The sequence below is a fragment of the Alligator sinensis genome, unplaced genomic scaffold (genome assembly GCF_000455745.1).
Source record: "Alligator sinensis unplaced genomic scaffold, ASM45574v1 scaffold1377_1, whole genome shotgun sequence".
NCBI classification, from domain to species: Eukaryota; Metazoa; Chordata; order Crocodylia; family Alligatoridae; genus Alligator; species Alligator sinensis.
This window is the reverse complement of record NW_005842585.1, coordinates 551,165-562,359: the sequence shown is the minus strand read 5'-3', so window position 1 is coordinate 562,359 and position 11,195 is coordinate 551,165. Positions and strand designations below refer to the sequence as shown.

General features: G+C 48.2%; 1 protein-coding gene across 6 annotated transcripts in view; it reads right to left on the bottom strand.

Moving 5' to 3' along the window:
* The window catches only part of LOC102387542 (7-methylguanosine phosphate-specific 5'-nucleotidase), a 36,211-nt gene continuing 25,016 nt past the window's right edge, over nucleotides 1-11,195 (bottom strand). For all 6 annotated transcript variants that reach the window (XM_025214492.1, XM_025214493.1, XM_025214494.1 and 3 more), the window contains 7 exons: nucleotides 10,876-10,945; nucleotides 9,959-10,005; nucleotides 8,736-8,821; nucleotides 6,715-6,804; nucleotides 4,388-4,550; nucleotides 2,945-3,145; nucleotides 1-2,430 (listed from right to left, as the gene is read on the bottom strand). In XM_025214492.1, coding sequence (XP_025070277.1) covers nucleotides 2,320-2,430; nucleotides 2,945-3,145; nucleotides 4,388-4,550; nucleotides 6,715-6,804; nucleotides 8,736-8,821; nucleotides 9,959-10,005; nucleotides 10,876-10,945 — 768 coding nt within the window. In that variant the 3' untranslated portion in view covers nucleotides 1-2,319. The remainder of the gene's footprint in view (nucleotides 2,431-2,944; nucleotides 3,146-4,387; nucleotides 4,551-6,714; nucleotides 6,805-8,735; nucleotides 8,822-9,958; nucleotides 10,006-10,875; nucleotides 10,946-11,195) is intronic.

Below are 11,195 nucleotides of genomic sequence, written 5' to 3'. Positions count from 1 at the left end.
TGCCTTTTTATCCAACATATTTATTTTAAAACATGGAATAAAACCCACATCCAGCTGTGAAACAGAGAGCAGGGAGTGAGCCACATAACTGTGTGAGCCCAGGCCAGAATTTACAAGCAGATCAAAAAGTGACATTTCTGTTATCAAACAACACAGGGAAATAGGCTGTGAGCCTTCCACAGCAAAACAACCAGGAGACAAAGGGCGCCACTGCTCCAGGGACAGGATTATTAACAATTAGCAGAGCTGACAAAATAAGGTTCCTTCCATCACAGTTGGGCAGATGAGGCAGCTTGGGGAAGAGATATAGAAGCCACTTCTTATGCAACTCAAGCTCCTGTATCTTCCAGACTAGTGTGGAAGGAGATGGAGTTTTAAAAGGTGAATGAAGGAGCTCTGAGAAAGGCTTTGACCCCAAACTGTTGCAGAACACATGCAAAGAACAGCATGTCACAGCCACACTGACAAAAAACTACTTGTACCTTGGATGGTGCCATGCCTGGAGTTTAAGATTCTGGTTTCCCCATAAGAGTCAAATGCCAGTGAAGCCAGAGCTCACACCATAAGCTGGGCACCTATGAAGCCACCAGCATTCATGCCAAACCCCACACAGGGGCAAGGTACCGATTCCTGACTGCAAACAGACTTTAGAAAGTATTTATAAAGGAAACTTCACACAAGTATAAATGCGCATATCTTCCAGGTCCCAGCTCTGTCCCTGGGCTGTTCTGTCTCAGAAGATAAGCATCACACCAGTCAGAGAATCCCCACTCAGTCACCTCTATTTCAATCCCATCCAGCTGTCACTCCCAAAGGGAATCCTGGAGAACAGGGTTGCAGAGGGTATGGCTGGTTTTCTTTTATGTATGATCCATGGGAAATTTTACAAAAATAGAGGCTATTTATGACACACAATGTGCTGCTTTTAAAACCCAGCAGTTCTACTGGAACAGCTTGCCAAAACGCTTTGTAAAAACTAAACAAGACAACACAGTGATCGCTCCCTCCTCCTGCCCCACAGCCTTCAAACTGACTACCCCAGAGCCCTACAGCTGCGTGGCAACCACTGCACCCTAATGTCCATCACCTCAGACTCCGACCCCTTCAAGACAAACCCACTTCCTGGCAAATTAATTGCAGTTGCTGCAAGCCAAAGCCCAGCCTGAAGGACTGGTGAAGCCTTGCATGAGCCATTTCCAAGTAGGATTCATTGCACACTTCAATCCAGTCCTCCTGCCACTTGGAAAGCCACTAAGCAAAACCCTCCTCCTCCCTAGTAACGGCTAAACCCAGGTCTCATCCCATGAGTAGGTCCCAGAGGCAGTCAAAGAGCAGGTACCCTGGAGACCATACAGTATCAGGACCACACAAACCCCTCACAAATTCTGGATTTCCATGTTCCAACTTACAACCTTAAGGCCTCCTCCTATGCACATGCTGTTGCTCACCTGTGGTCTAACACAGGTCCATCATGTCTTTTGCTCTTGCTCCAGGCTTGGTTTCTATTGCCGAGGGTCTGTATGCTCAGCCCTTCTGGTTTCCCAGGGTGCAGGAGGATCAGAGCAGTGCACTCTAAATTAACTCATAGGCAGCATGTAACACCGGAGGGCAGCATTGCAAACAAACCCCCAAAATACTAGGGTAGAAGGAGCAGAGCACTGACCGGCGAGAGCATAGAGGAGCTGGCTTGGCTACAAGACAGCAGATCTAGAGGGTTTCCTCAGCAGATGACCATGCAGGCACTCACCCGTACCAGCAGGCTGAAGGGCTGCAGTGCCACTGACCCACTTGGTACAGCAGAGCCTGGGTGCTTTGCAATTCGCATGCAACACAACCAGAAAACCAAGAGTGAGGCAGCTGCTTTCCTACAAAGGGATCTGATGCAGCAAAACCCAACAGGCCCAAACCAATGGAAGAAGGTTTGTCTCCAAGCCTGGGGCTCAGCAGAGATCCTACTTCTGTGTGCAGTTGCCAAGGGTGTCTCCATCCAACATCCAGTTTGCTTCAGAGCTTCTAGAACATCTATAGCCCTGGAGCTGTGTGGGTTTGGGGCTGCAGTTTTTGCAGTGGTGTGCAGAGATCAGGGGAGAGGGCAGTCTGGAGGAGCTCAGCCTCTAATTCCAGCATCAACAAAAGGAGCAGTTTGATAAAAGTTGGTGATGGACACAACACAAGGCTGCCCAGGTGGGGGGAAGGGGCAGCTGCCAAGGGCATCGGGATGGATTCAAAACGGCATCAGAAAATCCCTGACTGAGCAATGGAGAAAGTGTCCCCAGGGGCCATCCTGAGAGGCCGGAGTTGGGATCCCAGGTCCCACGCTCAGGTTTCTGTGAAGGTGTAGCGAAGGATGCCATTGACCACATCCAGCGTCTCATCTCTCTCCAGTACAATGTCATAAGACTCCAGGTACTTTCCTCGATGCTCCTCCACCTGCAGGAAGGGGATGGGGGTGAAGGGTTAGCTGCTGCAAATCAGCACATCCTGCCCCTACACCCAGATCAGAAGAGAAATACAGGCAGTGCTGGGAACAGGTACAAGATCAGCTGCCCTGGAGGAAGCAGGCAGGGGATGGACTCCACTGACTATCCCTAGGGCACAGAGCTTAAAGCAAGCTGTCCTTACAGTTTTCCAATGCAATCTCTCAGAGCTGCCACTGCAGATGACCTCCCTCTAGGAATCATGGGATCACTTATTCCATGGCTCAGTCAGCCCTTGCATCTCAGCTAAGGTGGCTAGGGAGGGCATCAGTGACTGTGATGGCTGATCCCATGAGGTGGACACCCACCCATCAAGAACTTGACTGAAGCCCATCAAACCTCTCTCATTCACTTCCAACATTTCCCTGCACCATGACACCTCACAGTTCCTCTACTGAACACCTGGGCCATGCCAGGGCTCACACTGGTAGAGTCCGCCTGTTTCCCAGGTCTGGGTCCCTGCTCACCTTATCATTCAGGAATCCAATCTTGAGGATGTTCTTCACATTGGTGACGCCATCTGACATGGTGAGGTCTCCCATGGAGTCTCCCAGCAGGATGATACTGGTCTTGGTGCTCAGCTGCTGGAAGTACTCTGTATTGTTTAGGACCGTGTTGTTCTTGTTGTAGGTGTGGATCAGTGGCCTTTTGAAACCTCTCAGGATGCCCTGGGCAGCACAGGACAAACAGATAGGCTAATCACTGGGTGTCTCAGGGCTGAAGGATTGAAAGGTCAACAGCAGCTTTCTCTAGGAGGGTAGCTGTCCGCCTACCACTGGGCCCTGCTTAAGAGCCACCCTTATATTCAGTGAAGGGCTGGACACAGGACCAGAACCCTTTGGCACTACTCTATGAACTAGCGAGAGGTGGCAGTGCCCCTTTCCCACCATGGCATTCTCAGGAATTGAGGGCCTATTTCTCAGCAACTCAGGCCCCTTTAGGCCTCCCTGGGTGCACAAAGGGCTGTAAGGTTGTGCAGAAACAGTCCTCTGGGAATGTCCTTTTGCAGGGCACCTTCCCCAGTTGGCAGAGAACAATGTAAGGCTTGTGTACAGGGGTAGAACATAAATACGTGGGAGCCTGGCTGTGGGGGCCCTGCACGGGGCTATTCTCTGCTTCTACAGGACCACAGGAAGCAAAGAATAAATCTGAACAGTCCTAGGGCCAGCCAGCCCAGCCCCAGAACTCACGGTTTAAAGCCATCTGACTCTTCCTTCTTCACTGCCCCTGTCCAGCCATAGGGCAAGAACAGAGTCACTGGCAATCACACCCCAAACAACTAATGGCAGGAAAGAATAGTGGCAGGTGGTCAAGACTAAGGCTTTGGTTTCATTAGGAAAACATGAGGCTATTACAAAGCTCACAGAGATTTCCCAGGTCTCAGCACGTTCCAGTGAAAGCAACCTGCTGTGCTGCTTTCCAGGGTTTCCAGGGGGTTGGAGGCCAGACAGGACCATGACCCCTGTTGTTTTGGGCCTCAAACAGTATCCCTAGGCCAATGCCTGAACAGAGAACAGAGAGTAAAAGTAACTCAAAACAGAGGAAAGAACAGCAGCCCAGGTTCTTTGTATGTGAAATACAAAGGTGAAGGGTTACTTGTATCCTTTTTCCCTATCCTTGTCTGCCTGGCTTTTGGCAGCCGGGATTTTCTCTGATTGTCCATACAGAGGAGAGGAATGGGAGAGGGGGTTACTGCAACACAAATAATAAAGGATCGTTTTTAAGTGATCCTATGGTTAATAATTGAAAGGGCTGCCTTAGCAGCAGGGGATGACAATTCTAATGGAAAAAAATGGCTTTGGACCTAATGATGCCCCTTGCTAAATATTCTCCCCTCCCTGAACTCTGTGCCAAGGAATTGCTTTTCTCTGCAGAGTCCTGAAAGGTGAAAGGCAAGGAATGCAGCTCACATCGTCATCAAAGTCCATGTAGTTGGACACCACGTTGATGTTTGGGTGGAAAACATTGGCCTGGCGGATAATTTCTTCCAGGATATCGCCCACACCAGCCGAGAAGATGAACAGGGGCACGTTGTTTTTATGAAGCTGATCAAAGAATTCATTGAATCCGTCCCTAAGGGAAGAAGGGGGAAAGTGCATGGCATACAGTGTCACAGAAGCACCTTTCACCCCGGGGTCACCAGCAAACAGCAAGACTGCAATGTGGTAAGTGCTTTCCTCTCCGAGGCAGGGTCTTCTGCCATGTGCCCCAAGCCACAAGGGAGCTCCTTAACTTATGTACCTCCCTATCAGGCCTTAGGTTTACCAATCAATTTTGCACTGTGGATGAAATCCAGTGCTGCTCTACAGGCCAAGATGAGGCCTCAGGTCTCCAGGGGTTAATCAGGGCATGGACCTTTTACTGATCCTGTGCACTAGGCTGAATTGTGCCCACCAAAATCTTTTTCCTCACGGTACTCAAACTCCCTAAATCCTGTCCCATAAGGCACCAAGCTCCATTTAAAACCTGGGAAGAATGCTCTGCAGATGACTGCTCCCACAACTACTCCCAGCCTCTCCTGTCTGGGGCCAGGATGGTGATCTCATTTCTGTATTTAGGACCTTCTGTAAATGCTTACGAAGAGTTGGGCAGCTGTGAAAACTGAGGCACAGGGGGAAGACACTTGACCCAGGTCAGAGAGGGAGCCAGTGTTAGAGCTGACAACCCAATTCACGGGCTCCTCACTGCAGGGCTTTAGACCATGCAGCCTTCTATTGCCAGACACATCAAGATACAGAAGCTAAGCAAGAGTCTCCTGATGGTACACATGCCTGTTCAGCTCAGTGGGTCTGCAGGAAGGAATTTAACCCCGAGAGAACAACAGAACAACGTTCCCCAGGAGGAGCACACCTGCTAAATCAACTGGAGATCCAAGTCCAACTAACGTTGCTAGCAAGGAAGTCTTGCTCCAACACCCCCTCTTCTGTGATTTTGGTCAAGTTGCCTGTAAATTACATAGGGTTGGCAGACTGGTCAAATGGTCAACTAATCCATCAAATATTATCAACTGACTCGTCAAAGATTATTTAACCTGTCAAAGATTAAAAAATGTTACCAAAAAACCTACATTTTTGTAGTTTTCTTGACAGAAATACGATTTTTTGTTGTTTCCTGACACGTTTCTTAACGGAAATGTGTGCTTTTTCTGTGTATTATTTGGATCTATTGGCAATTTTTTTTTTTACAATTTTAGACCTATATTTGACAGATCAATTGACTAAACTTAATTTGACCACTCAAATACCCAACCCTAAAATTACCTACAGGGAACATGGTGCTTTGCCTGCCTTAGAGCTGTCAGAGAGCAACTTCCTATAGTAAGACTCATGAGCCAACCAGGATCAGGTGGCTGAGGTGCTGGAGTCCAGTTTCTTAAAACCACCCCCAGCAAACCTTTCTTGCCTGTTGGCCATCTGCTGTCTCCGATCGGCTCTCTTGTAAGGTCCTCGGGGCAGCAACCACCACTGTTAAGTTAAGGGCAGCATCTAGCCCGCTGAGGCCCCAATGCTGGCTAGAACCTCTGATGCCACCACAGCACAAAACAATAAATACTACTATCAGTGGGACCCTGTAAGCAAGCGAGCATGGGAGTTTCCCCTGCACGCGCTGCAGCACATCAACTGCTACTCTGTGGCAGTGCCCCAGAGTTGAAATCCCTGCAGTTACTCAGATGCTAACAGGTGCCTTATCTTGGGCTGTGCGGGTGAGCAGACCCCCAGCCACTTCCACATTTGTCATCTGAGCCACACAGGAAGCTTCTGTGTTTCCGTAGCTGTGGCTCTCAAGAAAGAGAAAGACTGGCTTATCTCTAACAGGGCAGCAGTGCTTGCCAGTCACCTCCCCCAATGGCAGCTAATGATCCTGCCAGGTTACACTAAGCTGGCTCTGCTGATATACCAGCCAAGCATAAGCAAGGTGGAGATGGTTCTCTACACAGGAAGGACCTGGGTTGCAGGCTGAACAGTTCTTAGAAAGAACGCTCGGGCTGCAACTCATGTGACTGTCTTGTTTCTGTTTTGCATAAAGCCAAACTCCCAGCAGGTGGTAATTTTGATCTATCATACAGCAAAAGTCCTGTTTGGAAGGGGCTGAGAGATGGATCAGAGCTCTCAAGCATCAGTTTAAGGCCTCTTTTTTCTCTCTTGCACTCCCAGGTTCTGGATGGCACAAGCAGGAGCATGATGAAGCCCCTCAGAGAAGGGGGAGGAGAGGACATAAGTCATCCCCAAGTGAGTACCTCAGCATCACCTCCGATTCTTTGACTATCTGGGCAATGTCTCCTTTCAAAATCTTCTGCTGGGATAGGAGGTCATGGGCCCGAGTCCACCTGGAAGCAAATAGCAAAGTGAGCTCCGTCTCCAAGGCAGTCAGGCAGCCTGCATGGAACTGTCCTCAAGGATGTTATAGAACCAACCAAATCATCTCCATGGTAAACAATTGCTTAAACAGAGCTATGACTACCTCTCTGCTTCACATGCATGGCTTGCTATGGGCAAGCAGCTGCCAGGAGAATGGGAGCATTTCCTGAGTCCATGCATTTCTTTTGCATTTATCACCCAGGTAACCAGAATGTCAAATACACGTCTAAGACTGGATGTGCTGTGTCCATTGAGGCCTCTTTCCCCAGCACTCCTTGATTCAGTTCCTACTGATCTATTCTCAGTGCCCGGTTATCAGATGAAAAATACCATATTCCCCCCAAAATCAGCCTTGCAAAATCAGGGTGCATATCACAGAAGCTGAGTTTTTTGGAGCTGAAATGGAAAAATGGAAACACAAATGGCAGCTGTAATAGCTGGCCACTTTTCTCCATGCTAGTCACAGGGAAGGAAGGGTGGAGTCAAAAAACAGCCAAAAGTTGCTGCTAATTTGGGAGCAGCTGTGGAAGAATTAAAACTCCAGCTTTTGCTGATGTTGCAGAGTGACTCTGCCTCTGCAATCAGGGGTCAGCATGCATGTCTGATCTGGAGGCATTTGGTATGCAAGAAAATATGGTAACTTATCTACCACCACCATATCAGTTGCTCAGGGATCCCTTTTGAAATTGGGCATGAGCAGGATAAGTAAGCTGAAACCACAGATAATTTCTTGCTGCTGTAAATCTCAAAGGGCCCTTTTATAGCTTCTGTGCCCTGCTCTCAAAGGCAATGCATTCTTCCAGCTGACTTCTTGTCCTTTTTGTCATTGAACTTATTGGGAAAGTTAAACTGGGAGCTGCAAGTTTTCAAATGAATCTACCTAATGATCAAATTGACTGAGATGTTCTGGACAGCTTATGAACCCCGAAACGATATCACACTGGGACCGTGACGTGGCAAGGCATTCTGCATAAGAGCCAGTGATTATAATCTTTTCATTCTGAGGCTACAAGCAGCCGTTAACTTTGTGCTGCCATAAAAAAAAAAATTATGACAGTACAAAAGCCAAGTGAACTGACATGAAAACACTTTGTTGCAGTACAAGTGCTTACATTTTGTGGCACCAACAAAGGTGGTAACAATTTGTGCCACTTTTTTCTGGCTGACTTCTGTTCACTTATGGCAGCAGAGTGTGGGGTGCTGGTGGTGGCCTGGAATCTCCCACCACCCCAGCCAGGAACTCCTTTGGCTTCAAGGGACAGATCCTGGGGGAAAAGGGCCCTGGGTGCCCCACCCAGATTTGGTACATGCACCTACAAGCAGGGAAACCACAACTCTTGGAGCGTGGGGGAATCCTACAGCAAAAGGAGAAAAATGCAGTGGGGTAATCATTCCCCCAGCACAGATCAGCAAGCGTGGAGTGGGGAACCTTCCCTAGGAGTTCCTCCCTCTATTTGCACATGGCCCCTGCCTCAGGGATGGCAGCATAATAGGTGCGCTGGCACCTGACATGCTCTTCTCACTGCTGCCCCTGGGTTGTGGCACCATGTGCAAGTGGAAGGGGAACCCCTAGGGGAGCTCCCCATTTGAAACCCCTGCTGAGGGACTCCTCCACCCCTCAAAAGGGGGGCATATCTGCAAGCAGAGGTTTTCCAGTTGCAGATGCATGCCCCAAGTCAGAGTGGAGCTCATGAGACCCTTTTCTCCACAGATCAAGCCCCTGAAAACCTGGGGGCAGGGGACTGACCCTGGAGGACAACAACCCTGGGGACATCTGTTAGATCTCCATGAAGCAGACCACCTTCTACTACAATGTTTCATGGCACAGCTGATCGTACTCCAAAGACAGCATCTGTTTCCAGCCCAAGAGTTGTTAGCTTTTGCAATTTCAGTCACTCACCATTCAACCATGAGCGGGCATTTCTCTTCCAAGGTCCGGTTGGGATCGATTTCAATGGGATAGTAATAGTGCAGCAGATCTTTTAACTGGAACGTTTGACAAGTTTCAAAAGAAAGTGCAATAAGTGCAAAGTCTCTAAAAAGCAAACAGAGGATCTGCACATTCGCTAAATGCATCACAATTCAAAATCAAGCCTGAAACAGTTTGGTAAGTGAACAGGGAGCTCCCAAAGAGGACAAGGGTTTAATATGGCTTTGGAAGTCCTGCCAACACTGGGCTTGGTTCAGATGCTCTAAACCCAAATGAAATGTTCCTTCCTTTCTAGCATCACTGTTCCACCTGCCTTGAAATAGCCACGATTAGATAAAAGCCAGACAGCAGATTTGTCAAGTTTCCCTTAAAGGCCCTGCTGGAAACACTGATATTGATCAGCTTAGGCCTGACCAGCAAACCTGACAGTTGCATGAACTCATTTATGTAAGCAACACTTGGCATGTGAGCCAGATGGGCACTCCGGCCAAAAGATGGGAGGGAGAGCTGGCTATACAAGGTATAGGATAGTCCAGTGCCTGAACGATAAGACTAGAACAGGAACACCCAGAACAGGATCATCCAAGAGATTCAAGATACAGATGGAGCACAATACATAATTTGCTTTGATCTTTTTATAAAAAGAGAATTGGAAATCAAGGGAATTTTGTAGCAGCCTAAGGGAGCCTATGTGGTGGTGTGCTGACTGCTTTGTCACAGATACAAATAAATGCCTTAACTCCTGGTAGGCAAAATTTGTTAGGGCTGTGCTTGTAGACAATAAACCTGGCTGAATCTTTGCCACTAAACTAAGCCTGTGGTTATTCTTTAAGACAAGACTGGTGTTGGAATCTCCTGGCTGTGACTTTGTCAACACCGCAGTTCTTGAGACAACAGTGACAACACATCAATAAAATCCTATGAGGACAACAGCAACAATGACACACTAATCAGCCTCAATGACATCCCTCATCTCCACAAACTGCCTGCATCATCTTTGGCTGAACTGTCACTGGAAGCTGGCTGTTTTCTTCTTTGGAAATGGGTGCACATCTCTGCCCCAACACTATGTTCTATTACCTTCTACATGCGGGCCAAGAAAGCAGACACCTGGCAGGTACAGCAGTATGCAAGCAACAAACTGCACTGTATCCAGAGTTAAAAACGACAATGCCTCACCACCCAAAACGTACCTGCTTCTTGCCTTCTTCAGTAATGACTTGACTGTTATCTAAGATATCTGCAAAGACAAAAACAATCACTTATATGGCCCAGAAATACCCATACCATCTTCTCTGCCATGTAGAAGGACAGGAGTCGGCACTTCCAAAAATAAGGGATTCTAGGTGCCCAGCTTCAAATACTTTAAAAGGGTCTGACTTCTCAAGAGCAGTTACTCTTCCAGGACCCTTGAGTGCATCAGAGTCTGTGTCCCAACTAAGCACAGAACCCCAAATTTGTAGTCCCCTCTGAAACTCTTTACCAGGCTCCCTGCTTATGTCCTACTGCAAATGCAAAGCAACAATTCAGCTGGGATTCATACAGTCTGAGTAAAAAGTGTACAAGAAGAGAGTATTAGCAAGGGACTTGAAGGTAGAAAGGGGATTGGGACTTTCTGGTCACATAAAGGAAGGCTGGAAAGTCAAGAGTGGCAAAGAGGGTGCAGAGGTGAGCCCAGAATGGTGGGGGTCATAGAGGCTGAGGCAGGAGTCAAGTTATATGCAACTCAGAAAGGAAGGACAAAAGTCTGGATTTATGAAGAAAGTGAAGAGGGAGCAGAAGAGAAAAATCTGTGGGAACTGGGGTGGAGACAAGGGCAGTAAATAGGAAGCCAGCATCTGCAGTGGGTTTTTGGAGAGTTCAGAGCAAGTGAGACAGAAGGAGAAAAAGCTGTCAGCTCAGAGATGGCCAAGGCATGGAGCAGAGGAGAAAAGGGGATCAAGATGGATGAATGGGAGAGCTTAGAAAGGTCTTTTGGGTGCAGGGGTGGAGATGAGATGGAAGACATAAGCTTGGAAGACAGAGGCAGGAAGGAGTAAGGAGAAGGGCTGGCAGTAAGGAACGTGTTCTCAGAAGGATCAGTAAGAAACAACTGAGACATTCAACTCACTGTGCGAAGTAGGGCACCGCCGTCCATTCCATCCAAACCGACTCAGCGTCATGTCAAAGTCAGAAATGACCTGGAGAACACAGGGACGATGGAGAAAAGGACAAAGTAAAAAAGCAACCAAGCACACTGCAGTTTTAGAGGCACATGGGCAAGGGCTGTTATCTGCAAAGACCTGAGTCTATGGACAGTGCAAAGCACTCACTACTGAAGGAGACCTCCTCCTCGCTAGAAGGCATAATCTGGCCAGAAGCTCTGAGGTTCTGCTCACAACTCTGAGAGAAATGCTCTCCTAACTAATGGATAGGCCCCTCCCCTCTCTG